Below are 21,278 nucleotides of genomic sequence, written 5' to 3' on the forward strand. Positions count from 1 at the left end.
TGAGGGGAATGAGAGAACAACTGGGACAAGGCTGAGCTGCCAATCAGGGCTAACTCACAGGAACAGGCTATTTCTAGCAAGTTAGGTACATCCACAAAAGGCTGGAGTCCAGCAGTACTGCTTTAACCAGAGCAAACTGTAGTTACTTACACTACTTTAAGAAGATCAAAGTGGCAGGTTGAACATTTTCCAAAATTGAATTTAATTGCTTAATGGGAAAACAGAAACAAAACCAAGGGGGCTTTCTAGGAAGTGTGCCAGAAGCTGCCTGACAAGCAAACCACAATATCCTTACACAATCAGTGTCTCATTTCCCCTTCCACACACAGAGGGTCTAAACCAAGGATAATCCCTATGAATGTCTCTAGTAGAGCATGCTGGTAAGTCTTTCCTGCACAACCAGATGCATGAAATCAGGGAATAAAATAACTCTTATCTGCATGTGGAAAGCTAATTTGCACACCAGGCACTGATGGAGGACTCAAGCAATCAATCTGCTACACTCATACAGCCTCTTTCCTCTCCCTCCCGAAGTCCCCAAGGAAGGACCATGGCCATTTCTCAGACATGAAGCTGAGGCTCCAGTGCCATGATTTTTAGGATCTGTAGGTACACTGCAAAGACTCTCTAATCTTTGTCAGGTGCCTAATCCCCATAGACAGCAATTGCTGTCAGAGGTACAGTCCGGGCAAACTTTGGTCAAGGCCACAGAGGAGAGACTTGTGCCAGTTTCATCTCTTCTCTTCATCGGTGCAGGCAACCCTTTGCTGCTCATGTGCCCACATTAAAACAAGAGCACTCTCCTGGGGGTGAAGGGAGGGATTTGTTGTGGGAAAAGTGGCCAGAGTAGTCCTGTATGACACCTTGGGGCTCTGGTGAGCCACAGCCCTCCTGAAAGGGAGGTTTGGGGCATTAAAGAGAAACAATACTTTGATGAGGCAAAGGTCCCCTTGGCAATTGAGGTTTTGCCAGGATGAGAAAGTAGCAGAAAGACCACCATTTTGCAGGAGACAAAATCAGATTCTTATTTCTGATCAGTTTTGTTTTCTCACTGAACCTAATTGCATTACTTTGCATTTCCTTGGGTAAGGAAAAAGAAAGTAGATTTAAGGTTCGATTTAAGAGAAATTAGGTAAGGCAAGGAGGTCAGAAGTCTCTAACTATAGCCTTGTCTCACCAACTGGCTGGCTTTGCTCACCCTTTGCACTTGCTGTAACCACTCCAGGACAAGGAGAGCCTCCGCACCTTTCTCAAGCCAGTCCAAAACCTCGCCTCCTTCCACATCCCAGAGGAGCCACAGGGCTCTCTCTCATGATTTCACCACATCTCAGACCATCCGCCAGATCCAGCAGGGCTCCTCAAGCCGGCATTGCTTTGCCTTGATGGGCCAAGCAATCTCCAGCACAACCCCCTATGCAATTTGAGGGGAAGGCAACTGCAGCAGAGCAGCCACATTTCTCCTCCCGTCACCTTCCTTCCCCTGCTGCTGCTCATCCACCCCCATGCTGCAAGGCTTATCTCTCTCAATGGCGGAAGATGTCCAGGGGTCCAAACCTATGAGCAGGCTGTGAAGGAGTCCAGGTTAAAAATAACCCCTTAAAAAAGAAAGAAATAAAAGCATGTGGGAAGAGCTGCTAAGGCCAGGCAATGCCTGGCAGAGCTGAGGTTAGTGGTGGTTAGATTGGTGGTAGTGGGAATGAGGAAGGATGGGGCAAAACTAAGCATCTCAAACCATATTCCCAGAAAAGCCAGAGCTGGGTTCCATTCCCACCACATTTTGACATCCCCCATCCTGCAAAAGTGGGCACTGGTGCTTGAAACCCTGGAGGGGTCAGTGCCAGGTCCTCCTTGTTCAAGAGAGATCTTATGCTCTGTTCAGAGAAACCACCTTCAGGGAAATAAGACTTTTCCCAACCAGGGGCTAGCAGCTTGCCCCGGTGTTCCTCCCCGGAACAATCCCATTTAGCATTATTGACCCCCACCCAACGCCAGCACCCACGAGAAGCTGTGTGTGACTGACACAGGGACGGTGCTGGAGGAGTCACCTGAACTGCTGCCAAGGGAAGCAGACAAGCCCAAGGGCCCAGCGCCCGAGGGAGAGGGTGCTGTTGGCGGCCAGAACCTCGAAGCCTTTCCCGTGGATGGAGAGGGAAGCTGGCAGAGGCCCTGTGTCCCCTGCTCTGCCCAGTTCTGAGCTATGTGAGATTTCTCCTGGGAGAGGATCCCCTTACTACATTCGTGCTACTAAGGTGATGGCTGATATATTAAGGAAATGTCAAGAATGGGTTTAAGGCACGTCACCCCCCCCAGCCACCTATATCAGCACCACTTCTCACACCGTAACCCTTATGTGGGCCAAAATGGAGCGGAGATACAATCTTTCCTTTGCTGCAGAAAAACATCCTCTTTCTTCCAGGCAGGAATGAACCAGTGTGGGGCAGGGCTGTCGAAAGCCCCCGCCACACAGCTTGCAATTACCAACACAGTTGTGTTGCCAGGACTGACACTGGGGTGTTTCCTACCTCTCAGGCCCAGACAGCTAGCATGCCCACCCACTCCTGCCTGAAAGGGAAGGCTTGTTCCCTGCTGGGTGCATGAGCTGGCTCTGCATGCATTTGCATGTCTTCTGATAGCACCCAGAGAGCCACTCTTCCAAAATCATTGCTCTAGAGACACCGGGAGCCTAATGTCGTGATGATTAACACCAAGCTCTGTCTCCATCCTGCAGACCTCTATCCACCTGCATGCCTCATGAGCTTGCATGCAGTTCCAGGATGGGCTGTGTGTGGCAATCCACTTTCCCTTACAGGACAAACATTATGTGTTTGCCCTTCAGCCTCCTCCCTCCCCATTTGTATGGATAACTTTGAAAGTAGGGTCACCAAAGCACATCCTGGGGTCTGCGATCATCCTCCTGGTGCCAGCATCCCAGACAAGCTTCTGCATGGTCCTGGGACATGGGAAGTGCTTTGCTGTTACTCTGAGAGCAAGAAAGGGAGAAGCAAGAGAAGGTTTTAAGAACAATCCTCTGCCTTCCCAACTGCTGAGGATCTCTTTCACTTGCAGTAGTGTCCTTCCCCCTCCTAAAGAAGGTTTAGCTCATCAGGAATCAAAGAAAAGCAACAGGTAGAAAGGGAAACAAGGAGCAGAGCTACAGGGAGAGCGAGGGCCATGGCTGGCAGGGCACAGGAGAGCAAGCTGAGCCATGCCACTGAGAGCTCCCAGGCTCACATCACCTCCCACCCGCTTCCGCTGGCGCAGGCAGGGCCCAAGTTGCTCGCACTACCACAGTGCCAAGGCATATCCCCCCACGCATGCCTCTCTCACTCCTCGCCCATCCCAAAACAGAGAGTGCCAAGGCAGACAGGCACTGGGCTGCAGCCAGGCACAGATTCTTTTAGTTTAATTCATCCACCAAAGCTCAGCAGCCTGGTCTCCACATTCACAGTTTAACATTCAATCTCAGCATCATGGCCCATCCTCACCCTGACCAGCCACAGGGTACATGGGATTTGCAGAAAAGGGCACCCTATGCTGATGCTCCAAGGATTTTTTTCAAGGGCATTGTCTATCATACACTCAAAATGACCATTTATTTCCAAAACTGTTTTCTTAGGCCTTCCTTTCTGGTTAGTGTGTCCTGGGGAGATAAAGCAAAAGGTAGTCTTTAACACCACTGGAGAAGAGAGCACTGCAGCTGCAACCTCTGCAAGAGCAGAGAGGGAATTCCTTTCCCACCACCATGGGTACCACCAAGGTATTACTGAGTTATGCACCAAAATAGGCTGGTGGTATCATAAACTGGATATGAGCCACAGTGTTTCTCTACATTGCCTTCCCCTCAAGGAACCTCCACTTGGAAAGAAGTTTCCAGCTGCACTGGCAGACTTGGAAGCTGAACTTCTGTTTAGCAAGAGAATAGGTCTAACACAGATTTCCTCATGCTTTCTGATAAAGACATGACAGTCAGGAACCACACCTAGGAAGGCTCTTTCTGGATCACTGCAGTCTGCAAGGCCTTTGCCAGCTCTGGCCAAGGACAGTGCCCACTGGGCAGAGGAGGGCTGTGCCATCCCCTCTGCAGCAGCATCCCATCTGCTAGGGTACAGCCAGGGCAACACAGGGAGAGCCGGGCAGCACACTCACTCTCAGGCACATTTCTTCACAGAAGGAGCAGTTTCCACACAGGCATCTTGAGAGTTTGCTAAGATTTATCATTAAGTAAACAACTTGTTGTGCAAGAGGCCCTGCAAGATATAACAGGAGCTAGTTGCTGCCATAGCACTACAAAATCTGAGATATCACTGCATTTTCACACTTTATGTCATGAACCTAATACTTTTCAGAGAGACAAGCTACCAGGCTACACACTGGTGACACAAGAGGTTAGTGTTTTACAAAGAGGGAGACAGAAAACAGGCAGATAAGGACACACAGGGAATACATTGCTTAAAAGAAAAAAAAGGAGGGGAGGGAGAAAATACAACTTTCTGTGGGAGACAGTCTCCCCACAGGAAGAAGCAGAGGTTGGTTTAAGTGGATTTATTTTTTTTTTTAATATTACAAGTATTTTGTTTTAAAGGAATGGTGTTTCACCTGCAAAACCAGAGTTCATTTTACCTCCACCCACTCCTCAGTAATCAACCTCAAAGAACATTTCTACAATAAAGAGATACAATATTAGTTAAACTAATGACTTACATAGGCCGAATCATTCCCGCAATCTTGACAAATGCTTGGAGCAAGCAGACAGATCCTGAGAACTGACAGCGCTGGCTGGGGTTCTCGAACAAGGGTTGTACCTTGGAGGAATCCACCATCCCAGAAAAGCTTCTAGCTCCACCAGCCTCCATCAAGAGCATCGATGAGGCACACAACCTAGGCCACAAAGATGTGGCACAGCAAAGAAAACACTTCTGGGTGCATACAGCAGCTGGAAATTTTCACAACCAACTTTGGGGAAAGAAATGTCAATGCCAAGGCAATTCTGGCCCCTGCAGTATGCAAAGCAAGGTGGAGTGGCTATTCTAGATGAAGTCCCATGTGCAGGGTGGGCAGCAGGGTGAGCTACAGGCTGTGGCCAGCCTACAGCATGGGTGAACAAAAAGGCACAAGGGCTGCAGGACTGCATGAGCGCTGAGACCTGCTCTTGGGGAGAAGCAAGCACTCGACATTTCAGCAGTGGGTTACGACCAGAGGAGTTTGAATAGAGACTGGTGGTAGAATAGGTTAGTCCTAGACACATCAGCAAGGTTTGGCTGTTTCTAGCTTTGACCATGTTTCCTTCCTCTTCTAGTTTCCCTAAGTTTTGTTTTGCCTTCTCCACAGCCAGCACTTTAGTAGCAGCAGACACAAAAAGGAAATGTGTTGGTAGTGCTAGTAAGGTAAGCTTAAGATAGTAGGATTTGTACAGGTGGGAAAAGACGCAGGGGGGGAAGATGGCTGCAATGGCAGGGCTGGGAATGGATGTGACTCTGAGGATAGCAACGCAGAGTACAACTGAGATTGGTAATGGAAACTGAATGCTGTAACAACACGGGAAGCCTGAAGTCTACAGAGGTAGAATGCTCAAAGACATCAGGAGAGGCAGGATCTGACTGCCTGAGCACATGTATGGTGGTCCAAGGAGGAGACTGGCCAGAAGACAGGGGAAAGTAAATAGCAGAGCTAGATGTTGTAGACTGAATGCATCTGGACAGAGGCTTTTGGATTATGCTCAAGAGAAGAGGCACCAAAGAGCCATCAGCACCAGTCTTGAGCAGAAAAGCAGGTTACAAAATGAAGTTTGGCAATAAAAGGGAGAAGAAAGTTGCCAAGTGTATCCGGCCAAAGTAATCAGGACAGCAGCAGGAAAAGAAAAAAATTACACAAACCACTAGCAAAGCAAGAAATAAGATGGAGGAAATTGGACATGCAGAGGACATCAGAGCATGCACAAAAGCAGAAAGAGACAAGACAGAGCAAAAGAAATCCACCAACACCCTCCAGCCCCTAAAAGACAGGTATGACACAGGCTGTAGAAGAACAAGGCAGCAGGGAGCTGGTGGCACAGGACAAGCCAAGGAGGCTGCTGTAAAACCATAAAGGCTCGCAGGAAAGCATGGGGATGATGCTCCATAGTAGCAAGACTCAAGTTGATGGGGGAGGGAGGGGCAGAGAGAATGGCTAAAGCAAGCTGAAAGCAAAACTAATGGATTTAACAAAGGCACAGAGGAGTCTCCACCAACATGGCAACACTAATTAAGAGGATGTGGCACCAAGATATGGTGGCAACAAATAATTAAAGGTTGGTAAGAGGAAGTAATTTAAGGCTAATAAGAGGCAGTAATTTATCAGGAGCCAAGAAGAGTGAAGAGTCCAGAGCAATAAATTCAACAATGGAATAAACAGGCAGAGCCAGAACCAGAGCCACCAGCATGATAACAATGATAACACAGCAGCATATAAACTCTGTACATAAATGGAGAGCAGCTGATGGAAGCCAAGATGGAGCTGACAGGCCTCCTCCCTCTCCTTATACAAATCTTCCCCAAATACCCAACTGCATCAAGCCAGTGACCAGGGAAGACATTCTTTTGAAGTAGAGCCCCTGGTGCACTTGTCCCTGCACATGGCATCTAGACCAAGAGCTCTTTGAGGCAGAGGCCGTTACAAGATCCCCACCATGGGTGGGGTGGACAGGATGGGGATGGACACAAGTTGAGGAGGCATTTTCAGGGATGGCAGCCACCAGTAGATCCATGAAAGGAGGTACCATTGCTGGGCTTGTGGAGCACAGGCCGCACAAGGAATGGTTAAGAGAGCTTAATAGTTGCAGCCCTACCTAAGGAGCAACAACCAGGCACCTCTCCCTGGAGAGCAAAGGACCATCCTCCCATAGGAGTGGGGAACAGGAGACTAGGTGTCAACTGGGAAACAGGAGGGGGGGAGGAGGAGCAGCCTGCATTCCCCACAGTTCTTACTACATCTTTTCAGTACCTTCCTAGAAAGCATATAAAGCTTACTAGCTGTGCTCCCGGCACTCCTGCTCTGTTCAGCCCAGATGAACAAGAGTCATTGTCCCTGCAGCAAGGATACCTCTTACTTGCTCATGCCCAAGGACCAAAGCAAGGCAGCTGGAGATAGGCACCCACCCCACTGCTGTCTGCATCCAAGCTTGAAAATCCTGATCCTGAGCTTGGGCCTCTCCAAAGGGGGATCAGTGCCCAGCAACCGCAGGTTCGCTCCAGCGCTCCCTCCCATCGGCTGTCCCCAGGCTGAGCCGCAGCCACCGCAGCCCAGACTATGCTTACGGCTGGGGACGCGGGGTGTGGAAAGACAGGCTGCCCTGAAATCAAGAGAAGCACGTTGAGACACTTGATGCAGAGAGCGTGGGAAAGAAGCTAACGACATTCATGTTCATCAGGAGACAGATAAACCACTACAGTAATAAAATTTCATTATGACAGCTAAGGAAGAAGAAACAAAAATTCTTTGTTTACTGTGTCTGTAATAAAGTACAAAGGTATCTGCCTTTGCACTACTGGTTGCACAGGCAGGTTTCAGCCCTGGGTGAGGGTTAGAAGTTGCTTATGCACTCTATGTCATTTTCCAGGCAGCATATCGGCCCTTTGCAGTGTTAACTCAGTCCTCCATGCCACAAGGTGCACACAAAACACCTTTACTAGGGTCCTTCTCTTTACAGGAACAGAGAGAGGAAATTGCAAGGTTTACTAGTTCACACAGACTTACAGATTTACGAAATGGGGAGGATGTTAGGGTCCTCACTGACAGGCGAGGACTGTTCTTTACTTGGCATGGGAGAGTCTACATTGGCATTCATTCTCAGGACCAAGAACCATTAGAAACCTGACTTTTATTCCCCAGAGAGCGTTGGTTTTTGCTACAGGTTTTCACTAGTGCATGCAATTTGCAAATCCAAGAGAATAGTATGGGAAAAGTTTCTATTTTTAACAAAAGAAAATAAAAACTTCTGAAGTAATGAACTCCTGGATAAAAAGATTAATCTTCTTGAAAGAGTTTTGCTGCCTTATGTACTCCCACACAATACATTTTACATACTTACATTTTGCATGCATATATACATACAATTCTCCTACAGAGTACAAAAATAAATTGATCCATATTATAAACTCACTCTACATATGCATGTTTTTTATTCACAGACATGTGTGAGAAAGTTTGAAAAAATGAAAACCCGTACCAGCCTGCGACTAGGGTTAGGGGCAGAGCTGGATAAAAGCTGTGTATTCCAGACAGTAAAACATCCTCTCCTACCTGCTCACTTTTAAAGATGCTCTTCCTCTCAATCCCCTTACTATTTTTGTGAAAAGAAGTCCGTCTATCGTGAGCACCAGAGCAGCTGACACAATGACATAGTTACCTCCCAGGGAGACACCTGTGTCCTGAGCTGAATCTTCCCTTCCCTATAGGAAGACTTATTTTTATATATAGCTACATCAGATCACTCATGGTGTTGTCTTAAGCACTGTTAAAGGCTCATACCAGTAAGTCAAACATATATTTCATAGTTCAATTAATCCTTCCTTTTTTAAGAAATCCATTAATGACTAAGCATGTTTCATGCCCAGCTTTTTAAAATGTCTTTATATGATTTCACCTCACTTAGAAACAGCTTTCAAAGTTTTGCCTCAAATGTTCACAAAGCACAATGAGACTGGAGACCTGGGTCTAGCTTACAGTTCCCTGTAGTCATAATGCACTCAATTTGCTCTGGTGTGTTTTTTCCTAGTCTGGGTCTGCTTTTTCTCTTCCTGTTCCAGCTATTATGGCTTAGAAAAATTTTTCAGGGAAAAATACTGCAGCTTGTTTTGAGGTTCCATCCAATGGCTGACAGGAACAGCCTGGCAATCCTAGCAGTGAGCAAAAGCAGTATCCCAGGCAGGGTCTCTGATGTGAGTCCACAAAAGACATGAACTAAACGTGACTTACTTATGAAAGGATCCCAAATGACCTACAGATAATCATTGTGCACCACATTGTTCAGCAAACTTAGAAAGCACAGGCAACTATTGCAAGCCTGCACTGCCTTTGGATGAAGCTCCTGCGGTTCTTTGAGTATCTTCAGATGAGCCTTTTCTCTCTGTGTCTGGCTTCTTATCTAACTGATGGGATTAGTGATTATCATTGGCTTTTGAAGCCACCTGGAAATCTACTGATGAATAGTGATAACAGCACGCTACCATCTTGATCTTTTTCCTCAAATTGCTCCTAAAACACTTCCCCTCAAATTGTATGTGGCCTGCCACTGGTGACCCAGCTCTTACTCCTACACACTACATCCAACTGGAGCCCTGTGCAACGGACAAGGTCACAGGTAGCACCATAAGCATCTCTAAATATCTTGCATTGGTGTGACCTCAAATTTCCAATTCTTCTGATAAAAACCCCAAATTTATTGGCATCACTTACTGGGCTGTTTTCAGTGGAATGAAAGTCCTTGGGCAAAGACCTGTGGTCTGCAGAGGATAATAACAAGATGTACCAGCTCAGCTCTGCAGGGTTTATTGGCTGGCCACAAACAGCAGTGTTTATGTAGTCCCAGTCCTTTTTTAGGGCAAGCCTGAGTTTGAAGCTTACAGAGCAGCTCTGGGCCTCCCCAGAAAGCCCTCAAGAGCCACATGAGCAATGACCAAAGGCTGTCCCAATGAGCTACAGACTGAAATAATCCAACTTCTACCTCTTTCCCAGGTCATGTTGATGGAAAGAGGTCAGCACTTCTGAAGAGATCTTTTATTTGGGGCCTAAAAACCAAGCACAGGCAGCCAACATGCAGCATTTTGTACCATGACCTACCAAATGGTATCTACCATGGTACTAAAATGTCACATGAGACCAAGACCATCTGAACAGAGCTGGAGGCTTTCACTAAACATATATGAAAGCATCTATGCACTGCATCCACATGAAAACAGATCAATCAGGCTCTTCATAGTCTTACTCACAGTCCAGACAAATTTACAGAAGCAAGGGACAACTTCTTTCAATCATCTGCTCCCCTCTTAAATTTAAAACACCACCTTTCCCTTGGGGTTTCTGACTAACAAAGGCGAAGAGAGAAATTTCACCAGTAACTAACAGGAAAACCACATGTGAAGCATAAGGTGGTTAGTACAGGAACCACTTTATCAAAACAGCTTAGATCACATTTTCAGACTTAAGAGCAAAACAAAGACTTACCAAGTCAGTCTTTTAATCACAAGAGCTGAAAATAAATGCACACTAAACAAGCACAGTCCAAGATACATTTCTTCTCCAGCAAGACCAAGATAGGCACCTGAAGGAGAAACCACCCCCAAATCCAACTATTTGAAGAGATAATTTCTGGTATAGCATCTCTGCACTAGTGCAGTTTCCAATTTCACTAGTGCTGTCTTGAGTTCTTTTGCTAACAGCGATAGGACCTAAAGAAATGCTTTAAGATTAAACACTGGTCCATTAGTCAACAATACTCATGAAATTCTGCCAGGAAATGGAGCTGCCCATATGGGTTTTGTATATGGATGAACATTCCCAGATAGCAAGGCCACCTGTCACAAGCAACTCACTTAGGAACTAGTTCTGCCTCATTTAGAGGCAGAAGTATCAGCAGTCTATCCCTTGAGCAAACTAAACATTTCTCCTCTCAAGGTTGGTATTTAATCTTCTAAAAGAAATTCAAACATGCTAAGAAAGACTTCCACTCAAAGTAGCAAAATGCTGCCAGGCGAGCCCTCGTTGCAGGCCTGGTGACAGTGGGGAAGGGAGGTGGGATGCTGCTTCAAAGTTGCCCTGATGTCTGTGGGTGACACCTTTCTAAACCCAGGTGCAGGTCAGTGCCAGGACCAACATTGCTGGCACTGTCCTTAACCTAATCACAAAAAGTGAAAGGTAGCACTACTGGAGGCTGGTCAACAGTTAACCAACTTAGTGAGGAGTTTTGACTCTCCCAAGCCATCAGTATCTCAGGCCAATATCACCACCAAACACTCAAGAAAGGTAACAGAAAGCAATAGGAGAATTTGTTTTAAATGCACTGAAAGACCAGGTCAATTTTTGGCAGATACATAACTGCGGGAACCTGTTCTTTTTTCCCTGTGTTCACTGCATTTTAATCATCCTCAGTTCTTCCCTTACGCAGGGGAGCACCTATATTTTTTAAAAGAAAGGCAACCAGATAAGCAAACTGTCAGGCGAGAAGAACGAGCAGTTTGTGTCCTATCTTTGCAGTTGCTTTTACCACACCCAATCTCTCTAAGAGTGCACTTCCTGGCCATGTTTTCCTTTTCTGATAAGAATATAAAATGAGCAATAAATGTGGGAAATGTATTTTTCCATACCCAGAAGCAGAACACATTTCTTGTAAATTGTGGATTCCTGCCTTCCACAACTCCAGCCAGATGAGTAGCCCACAAAAATCAAAAAGCAACCCTTTCCTGAGGTTTGGCTTACTTAGACAAACAAATCAGAAACATCCCGGGAACAAAGCCCTGTGTGTCTTAATATTCCTACTCGGACCCAAGCCAGAGTCTCTCCTGCCTCTACCCCAGCCAGAAAAATAAATAGCGTGCCTGCATCCACATCAATAAAAGCTATTCAGCACTTTCCCAGCACCATGAGTTTTTTCAGGTAAACACTACCAGCCTGCTAAATATTTAGTGTCACTTGCCCTTCAGTAGGAAGGGATTATTTCCAATAACTAGTTCTATCATGGCAGATAGGCCAGAACTTCCCAATATCATAGGAGAGAAACATGAATCAGTTATACTCAGAGTAGAGATACTTTCTTGTGAAGTTGCTTACTGAGCTCGAGACAAAGAATTTAGGCTCTTGGCAGATTAAATGAACTTCAAACACTTCAGTGTCTCTTTATGAATTTCCTAACTTGGAGTGCCAGGAGCAAGCCTTCCAGAAGGGCACGAGTGCCACTGAAAGCACCATGACACTTGCTAAATGCCTCTCACCAGCAGAGCCTATATCATGCTCAAGCATTGTCTGAACTCATGCTTATGCTTTGCCACCCCTACAAACCCAAGGTACTTTCTTCCTTTGTGAGATAACCCAGTCAACACCACCCAAAAAAGGAATGCCAGGCAGTTGGATCAGGCTGATCTGAAGGGCCAGAATATGCCATCAGCAATTCTTTTTCCTGTGTATCACCTCTTATAAAGAAAATGGAAGTGAAGTAGAAGAAAAAAAAAGGGGGAGGGGGCGGGAGGAAGAAGAAAAAAAAAAAAGGAAGGAAAACAAATGCCACCAAAAAAAAAAAAAACAAACAAACCCACAAAAAAGCCAAACCAAACAAAAAAATCCTGCAGCAGGGTCACTTGCAGTGAGAAGTGCAGATATCATCTTCAACACAATTTAGGCCCAATTAGCTGTTCACATAGACGTGCCATTTAATCTTTGTGTATCCTAACTAGAAGTTCAACTCCATTTCCAGTCTCCATCATTTTCCACTCATATCTACTAAACAACCTTCAGCCTGTTCTCTCCATCACCTTACCTCAGCACGAAATACCATTTTTCCAGGGATGCGTTTCTGCACTTGAGCGAAAGATCAGCAAGCACTCAACTGGCTGCAAGATGATTTTCCAACATTTCCTTCTCATGAAAGGTGCAGCCAGTGTCAGTGAAACCAGACTGAACTCATGAACCACTAAAAGCCTAACTGCAATGATTTGAGCACAGATTACAATCTACTCTGGTATCAGGTCTGTGAGAGCATCCATTAGCAAGTCCCCACAGAAGAGCTGAGAGCAGGGGAAGCCTGTAGTACAGTATTCGCCCTTCAGACAGAACTGCCTCACATGGTTTTTCTCTTAAGTAACTCTCCACAAAAATGCCCTCCTTCTAAATATGCACCCAGGCTCTTCCTGCATCTGCAAACGTCTTGTTTCTGCCACATTCTTCCACTCTCTCAAGGAAACACATCCTGTCTGATGTGTACTCAGTACCTTCATTAATAGCCTCCAGCTCCCATGCTGGAAGGGACAGGGAGTAGTTCATCCCAATCCAGTTTCACTGGCCTGACGTGACTTTGCAGGCCTGTCATACCTGCTGTCAGACATTGCTTTTGCAACTGAAGAGCCCTAGTTTGCTCTGATGATTCCTACAAGGAGGCTCCTCCACACACCTCTGAGCCTCTTCCAATCCTAAAACACTTTGATCTGACAGGACACCCTAACCACACAAAACAGCAAAGCAGGGGTGGACAACAGATTTACACAGTAGCACAGAAGCACTCTTGTTTCTCTTCAGTCCCTTTCCTTCAGATCCTAAAACTTCATCAGCTTTTTCGTCATGACTGTTGCCATGTCACCAGCACAGTGCTCAGCAGGGACAGACTGTGATGACAGCTCTTCCTCCTGAAAGGTCATGGCCAACTCAGAGACCATTTTTTAATGTGTGAAGCGAGGACAGCCTTTCACTATGTGTACAGTCTCATTTGCTCATGCAGACTTCCACCTGTGCTAAGGTGACTGCTTGTACCTGAGCTGGAAGAATTGACAACCAAGGCAAGGAAGTCATGAGGAAACATGACATTGTCAGAGCTGCTCTCATTCAAGTATAGAGGGACAAGTGTTCAGGTCACAACCCGCAATTTCGACAGCCTGGTGACTATTAACTCTATTTAGGGCACATCTACTAAATACAGAGGCAATACAACTGCATGGTGTATGATCCAAAACACCAAAGTACCAGCTTCAAAACCAGCATCAAATAAGAGAAAGCATAAACAGCAGGATGAACATTCACCAGTCCCATAGGATTACCACACTAAAACACATCTCTCTCAAGCTTGATTTCATTACCATTTGTATCACAGACAGTAACCACCAAAATTTAATTAGCATGTTTATTCAATCACAAGTTACATGAGAACCTTCAGGAAATACATTGCAACTAAGCCTCTGCATATCAGATTTTTTCACTTAGCTTGTCTACAAGACATACTTTGTCAAAACAGCACAATCAGACTAATTAAACAGGACAGAGAATTGCGTGTGATGCAAAACCAGTTTAAGAGCAAAGACCATACAGAGAACATATTACTGGATTACAGCCCAGCACGGATCAGAAAGTGACAGGAGGAAGCTTTCTCCAACAGAACACAAGTATAAACTATCATTAGTATCACTTTGCATTAATATCCATCATTATTAAAAAATAGAAAAACATCAAGTTCAAATATTACTTGGCTAGCCACTATACCTATAAGGTAAAACCATAAATGGACTAACTCTGCTTAGAAGGTGAAAAACACCAAGTGTCTAAAATTAACTAGAGCCCAATTCAGCAGACTACTTAAGCATGTGCTCAAGTCCTACTGAAACACGTGGGGCTTACACATGTTGAAGTATTATGATTAATATGGAGAGATTTCAGCATGCATCAACAGTAAAGAACATGCCGAATACTTTCACTGAATCAAGATCATACAGTACAACAGTTACATACACACTACAGAAGTCATGATCTTTCTCCCTCAGTCTATTGTCCCATCAAAAGAAAAACCTCTACTGAGTACAAGAAAAACTGATGCAGTCCCCTGAACTTTTCATGTTTCATTAACAACTCCAAAGGCATACACAAATTAGTGCTAGGGACAATCTACCTTAACTGTACTTTTGGTTTTCAGCCTTTCAAAACAACAGAATTTTCCTAGTTTGCACTAGCATAGTATCAAAACTCTACATGCAATTTGCAAGTTCAAGATCAAGGAACTTGTTTTTTCAGTTCATTCTCCAAATGATCAATACATTCTTAGCACTATATATAGCTGTACAATAATGACAGTGACTATATACAACCCTGCATGAGCTACAGAAGAAAACTACAAAGTTACATAAATAAATGTTCAACTTCAAAAATATTTAATTTCTGTTGCACTTAATGTTTTAAGTGTTACCTAAAACACAAAAAAAAAAAAAAAAAAAAAAAAAAGCTCTGCAATGCTGACATGTCTCAGGCTGTTTAAATAAAATTAGACTTGCCATAGCTATGAAATCCAGGTATCCAGGCAAATGTTCCACATACTTGGGAATGAAACATTCCCATTTCCTCAGACAAATTTGAGTGTTGGGTTTTGGTTTGTTTGTTGGGTTTGGGGGTTCTTCTTCTTTAATTCTTATATAACCCACTATATGATAGTGAACAAAATACTTTTGTTTCATAGAAACAACTAACATTTGCCCACATCAGGCAAATGGTCTATTTACACATACATTAGGACTGCCTGACTGACAGTGAGTGTGAGTTGCTGAACTCCAAGGAACATGGAGCTTAAAATGGCGATGCTCTCTGCTGAATCGCCTTCCCTTTTAGGATACGTCTTATCTGGAGAAAAGAAAGACAAACATGTTAGTATTCATCATCCTAACACGAGTCACGATTTGAAAAACAACCCCAACCCCAGACCCAGTTCTGCACTCCTCATTTATCTGAGCCCAGGTTTGAGTACAGTTACTCCAGAATTGATCCAATTTTACAGCATCTGAACCAATGAAAAGCAGCTTAAGTTACTAGCTGCTTAGGTCAAGAGTCACCATTTTCATCATGGACTTGTATAACTCCTAGGAAAGAGGGATTTTTTCCACCTGTTACTCAGGCCTAAGAACTGCCATTACTAATTATGACAAAAGCAACAATAGCACAATCTCAGGCCATATTGAAATGAATAAGAGAAGGTGTATTACCCTCCAGTATGTTGCAAGGTTACAAAGAAAAATGCTACCTTGACAGGAAAAAGCTTTTGAGATGGAAAAAACAGGAGCTACAAGCGAAACCTGTAATTTCAGGTCTTTGTACAGTTTCCCTGATCCTAACATTAAAACCAAAGATCCATGAGTAAAATGGTGTTTGCTATATATTTTCCACAACAGCTGCAACTCAAAAACAAAAAGAAACTTTTGGAGAGGAATAAGGCTTTTGTGTAGATGGGGACAGATGGGAGCAAAGGAGAGGGCTATCTGATTTTTTTTATTACCTGTTCTCCTATAAGGCCATCAGGAACCAGATGAACTGGCTGCTCATTCTCCAAGTTTCTGGCACTTGGATCAGCTCCCTTTCGCATTAGCAGGCGCACAGCATCCAACTGACTCACCCGATACTGCAGGCTGGCAGCCACATGGAGTGCTGTGTTGCCATTAAAAGCCTGGAGAAGACAAAATAGGTCCATGAAGTAAAGGCAGGGGCATTAGTCTCAGGACACTCACAGTGCCACACACATGCACATCCCAGATTATATCTGCATTCCAGAAAAATCACTGTACCTTTGCATTAACAAAAGACAGGCAGTTGGGCAGCTCCAAAAAGAGACGAATGAGTTCCAGGTTTGCTTCTTCTGCTGCCAAATGTAAAGCTGAACGACCACTTTTGCGATCCTATTAAAAAAGAAACTGTTAGTCCTCCCTGCAGGTGGTTCACCTATCCAACGTGAACATGCAGACAAAACAGAAAGCAGAGTAACTGCAGTGTTGAGCAAACATGTTGGCACTAACAATTTAATGAAAGTCAATTTGAATATGTATTTTAATATGAACATGTAATGAACAAATGGACCAGATCTTACTTGGCAGTGAGTTTACACAGCCAAAATATCAAACGTTACATCAAGTAATGTCTAGCCCAGCACAGACCTAAACTGGACAGGTAAGCAGTTTTTAATCACAATTTGCAGTTCAAGAACAAGGTATCATCAGCACCCTATTACTATGGATACACCTCAGAGTGCTCCAAACATACTCCTACTTTTAAGACGTAACCAACTGCAGCCAGCATAGCATCATTTTTAATCCAGAAATTAAGACTGTCACCTCCCTTTTTCCCCAGGGTTCATCTGCATTGATAATACCTTGCTCTGAACGAACGCAACATTCTCATTCCACCCAGGTAAATTAAGCTGTAGGGAAGCTTTCAAATTAGTCTACTTCCTTTGTAATAACGCTGAAACGTAGCATGGGAGAAAAGGACATATTTTGCTTCCCCATTCTCTCTGGATCTAACGCTTCAGACAAAGCCATTTTACTTACTTTCGCTTCAACAGAGGCTCCCATTTGTATAAGAGTCTTGATAGTTTCTACCAGGCTCTTGTTTCTCAACAGAAGCTCCTGGACCTCAGGGGAGTGAGGTGGCTGACTGTTTTGCAGTTCATGCAGCACAGCATTATGAGCCAGAACAGCACAGTGCAATGCCGTCAAACCTTAACATTAAAAAACACCACATCATTAATGAACAGATGCGATACAAAATGTACATTAGAAAGAGCTGTTAAAATGAGATCTCTGGTGCCAAAGATTCTGGGTTCTGGACTCACTGACATATTGCTGGCACTCAAATGTTTTAAATAATAGCTAATTATTACCTACACTCTCCATGCCAAACAGCAATTGTGTGTAAGAGGAAAGAGGTCCTGACAGGCACAGATTAACCACGTTTTTATCTGACTTATATGCCAATTGTAATGCAATTTCAATTGTAATTGTGAATTTCAACCTGGCAAAGATATGCTCCATTTTATTGCTTCTCAACCCAGGATAACATTCACATCAGCAGCTATTAAATATTATAGCATCCTGTAACTCTGTAAATTATAAACTCTTAACTACTCACCATCATAGTTTGTTGCCTCAAGGTCCACATACTGATTGCTTCCCATGGCTCCCTTTTGGATTGCCTACAGAAGTGGGAACAGGTATGCATTTAGGTCTTATCCAAACCACATATTCCTTCCTCAAGTTTGTATACAGCCTTACTGCACACCAAAGTTGCATTAAATAACGGTATTGAGATTTATTTTTTTCCACAGACTAGAGGATTCCACCAAATTACTTTAAAACATTGGTGAGAACTTGATTGTGAAATTCAGTCTCGCTTTAAGCCATTACCACAGAGCCCCGAGACATACTCACAAGGCTACACAGAAAGATAAAGGGCGGAGTGGTGTTTCCAGAGTTTCCCAAGACAGCTAACACAATGTAGAAGCATTAACCATCAACGCAGAGCTACGCCTGCCTGGTCTTACCTGAAGGACCTGGGCATGCCCCTTCTCAGCACAAACATGCAACGGTGTTCTACCCCAGCAGTCCGTGGTGTTGACTTGAGCCCCCAAGCTAACCAAGTCCTGCACAATGAGATGCTGATTGGCAGCCACAGCAACCTGGAAAGCACTCTGCAAACATCAAGAATTAAATTCAAACTATTAGTCATCTGATCTCTAACAGGAAAGAGCAACTAAAACAAATAAAAAGCCTAGCTACCTGGCTTTATTTAAGCAGTGATTATGAATACCAGGAAGCCAGGACAAATGAAGCAGAGCACAGAGTTTTACCAGCTCAAGGTGATACCAGGAAGTATTAATAGCTCAAGGTTAATGTTAGTATGCAGGCTAAATCTTAGGGTTAATATTAAATAAACATTTCACCACATCTTCCCCAAGGTCCAGACATGCAGAAGCACTCAGGTGCACCAAGCAGGTGCACAGATTAAGAACCTCACCTGGCCATTGTGCTCCTTAATATCCAGCATGTGCAGGGCAGCCATCTTCCTTGCAAGAACATAGGAGAGCGCTCGTCGGCCCTGGGCAACAGCAATGTGAAGGAAGCTGTAGAAAGAGAGGAAACACAGAGTTACACCATCATGCAAACTACGGATCAAGACATTAGAGATCCAAATATATGGGAAGGGTGTTATGCAGCCTTCCTCTGCATCACTAAGACAGGAACACGTATCTTATTCCCTGGGCAATTTAAAGCATCTAAATTAGAACCTTTTCCTCACCATTTACTAGGTTAAAGTCTAATGATAAGGACCTGAATTTATACAATACAAACACCTTATCTACTCAGTGTGCTGCAGTTGCGTGCATTGCAGCCCATCAGCAAGACATTTCACTTGGTAAAACTACTGCACTCGTGGCACAGACACTGCTAATGAACTGCTTCCGTTACAACCTCACGGTACACCAAAACCCAGATACATCCTGCAACCTTCCACAATAGAAATGCAGAGGTAAAGAGCACTCACGTGTCTCCATCGGAGTCTTTTGCAAGGAACTGTTCTTGAGAGATGTTAGCCAGTTTGTTTTCCTCCTGCTCTACTTGCCACTGAAAAAATGACTTTCCCAGCTGAGTCGTGCTTCTGGCGATGCTTTGGTCAGGTAGAGAGACATTCAGGGTAGCCAAAGAGACACTGCGCTCCAGATTACCACAGATGTTACTGGAAAGCAAGCTGAAGTTCGGAGGGTGGGGACCGACATCAGGCTGCGAGTGTGCACTGCTCAGGGGCTGGAGGGGAGCAGAGATACCATCTGAGCCCTCAGAGTCATTCAAGAGGGAGGAGAAGCTCTGCGACGGGCAGTACTGCAGTTCATGGCTCTCAAAAGCATTCTGCTGGTAGCCAGGAGACTGGTCATTGGCAGCAAATGGCCTGTACTCCAGGGACGCATCTGAAGGATAGGTCTGTGACAAATCTTGGTTCTGGGAGGGAGGAAACTGGTAATGCTGTGGCGGACCAAGCATATGCTGTGAGGTGTGATCTTGGAACGCGTGGTACTTTTGGGACGGGGAGAAAGCCTGTGTTCCCGGGCTCTGCTGGTACTGCTCACCGGGTGAGCTGTGACTAGACACAGTCTGCAACCAGCTAACCTGCACCGTGTTCAGAGAAACAGGGCTCGACTCATTCTTGATGTTTATAATGTTCTGAAGAAGATCAGAATTGCTGTCGTGCTTTGGGTCGTTTTTATGAGTCTCTTCCATGTTATCCATAGAAGTTGGTGTCTGGGGTGGTGTCTGTCAGGGAAAACATAAGGAAAAAAAAAGAAAAATCAAAACAAGCCCCAGGAAGTTGGAGGTTTAGTCGTATCTGGTAGTTTCTAATTACACAAAGCTTACCAGGAGGTGTGGGTGAACATTAGCCTGGCGCTTAAATGATGGTCCATCCGAAAGGAGCTCAGGAGCCTTTCTTTTGCCACTGTGACCTAGTATGCTCTTCAGCTCTGCTAAAAAGAAAACAGAGTTAGAACCCATTTGGAGGTTATTCTCACACTTAAACTTTAAAAATGTATAAATGTATGAGAGTATATTTTACCTGCATACTGGTCGTAGTTCACCAATCCTCCTTGTGCCTTTTGAGAAAAATCCAAATTATTCCATTATTACAATGTTATTTCAGGGAAAACAAAACCAAGAAACAAGCAGCAGTGACTTGCTTCTATAAGCATAGATTATACCTTAGAATAATTTTAGTACACGTCTGCCTAACCCTAATTTAATTGCCTTTAATTAAGGTTAGAAAATTGAAAGACTTATGGAACTTAAATGAAAACCACCATTTTTCTTACGGCTTTTTACGCTATTTGTTACAATACCACAAAATTCAAGAAAATTTAAAGAAAGACACTCCTTACTGAGGTTAGATCATTTATTTTTAACATAAATAAGCCAATTTTACACTTCTTCAATGCTGCGAACTTTTCCATGCAAAAATTTTCCTGTGACAAACACACTCTGAACAAAATCCCCTTTAATCTCCCCAGAATCTCCTGTAGTTTTATTGCTTTCTAGCTTTTCAGAGTGGAGGGGTCTGCCTTTATACTGCATGTTCCGCACAGAGGAGCGTAACATCATGACAAACAATTCTCTTCTGAGAAGATTCCCCAACTTGTACAATGAATGACCTCATCCGAGTTAGCAGGGAGTTTCTGTGGTTTCGTAACACAAACACGTCTTTATCCAAACTCCCTTCAGAAAATAAAGCTTACTACGAACGTTTTCAAGTGCCTTCTTCTCCCACAATAAATCTCCTCGCTAATTTCTTCCCAGCTGTGTTCTTCCATTACGTATTAAAAATACTGATTCCATCCACATCAGATAAAGCAGCAAGCTCCTTTCTGGTGTTATCGCATACTTTTTTTGTTGGTTTGGGGTTTTTTTTGCCAGCTTCAGCAAGCATTACAAGCAACTATGTCAGTGCTGAAAAATGCTGGTTACCTTGCCTTCCTCCGTGGCGGAGCCCGAGGACATCTGTTTGCTGCTCCTGAAGTGCAACAGGAGCTCCTTCACGGAGTTCTTCACACGGACCCCCTGGAAAGGTCCCCTGTGCTGCTTTCCGCCCCCCATGTGCTGCTCAGCTGTTGGGACATGAATGCACAACCCGAGTTCAAGACACCGATCCCGTTTGCACTTTTCAGCAATTAAAGTAAAGACAAAGAAAAGCGGGAACGCTTGTGGAAAACCACCTAAACCTCGGGCTTAGCAGAGAGGAGCCGAAGCGATGCT

The 21,278-nt window shown here is 44.4% G+C and overlaps 1 protein-coding gene across 2 annotated transcripts; it reads right to left on the bottom strand.

Annotated features, from left to right (window-relative positions):
• Window positions 1-14,984: 14,984 nt before the first annotated feature.
• On the bottom strand, window positions 14,985-21,126 carry NFKBIZ (nuclear factor of kappa light polypeptide gene enhancer in B-cells inhibitor, zeta). 2 transcript variants are annotated; one of them, XM_010012428.1, is made up of 11 exons: window positions 20,991-21,126; window positions 20,089-20,125; window positions 19,893-19,999; window positions 19,027-19,790; window positions 18,499-18,604; window positions 18,026-18,172; window positions 17,614-17,677; window positions 17,034-17,203; window positions 16,275-16,385; window positions 15,989-16,156; window positions 14,985-15,339 (listed from the first exon to the last, which is right to left on the bottom strand). In XM_010012428.1, exons 1-11 carry the CDS (start codon window positions 21,117-21,119, stop codon window positions 15,286-15,288), a joined length of 1,857 nt encoding a protein of 618 aa, XP_010010730.1. In that variant the 5' UTR covers window positions 21,120-21,126; the 3' UTR covers window positions 14,985-15,285. The 2 variants fall into 2 exon arrangements, with proteins under 2 accessions (XP_010010730.1, XP_010010731.1); XM_010012429.1 differs by having other exon boundaries at window positions 15,080-15,339; window positions 19,893-19,996; window positions 20,991-21,119.
• Window positions 21,127-21,278: the final 152 nt, after the last annotated feature.

The sequence above is a fragment of the Nestor notabilis genome, unplaced genomic scaffold (genome assembly GCF_000696875.1).
Source record: "Nestor notabilis isolate BGI_N333 unplaced genomic scaffold, ASM69687v1 scaffold2064, whole genome shotgun sequence".
NCBI lineage: Eukaryota > Metazoa > Chordata > Aves > Psittaciformes > Psittacidae > Nestor > Nestor notabilis.

What these genes read in the sequence shown, in the direction of transcription:
- NFKBIZ (XM_010012428.1), bottom strand. Translation starts at nt 21,119, where the DNA reads ATGGGGGGCGGAAAGCAGCACAGGGGACCTTTCCAGGGGGTCCGTGTG. An exon ending in TTAAGGAGCACAATGGCCAG is followed by an intron (nt 18,173 to 18,498) that starts GTGAGGTTCTTA and finishes TGATGTTTGCAG; the next exon opens with AGTGCTTTCCAGGTTGCTGT. An exon ending in GGCATGCCCAGGTCCTTCAG is followed by an intron (nt 17,678 to 18,025) that starts GTAAGACCAGGC and finishes CCACTTCTGTAG; the next exon opens with GCAATCCAAAAGGGAGCCAT.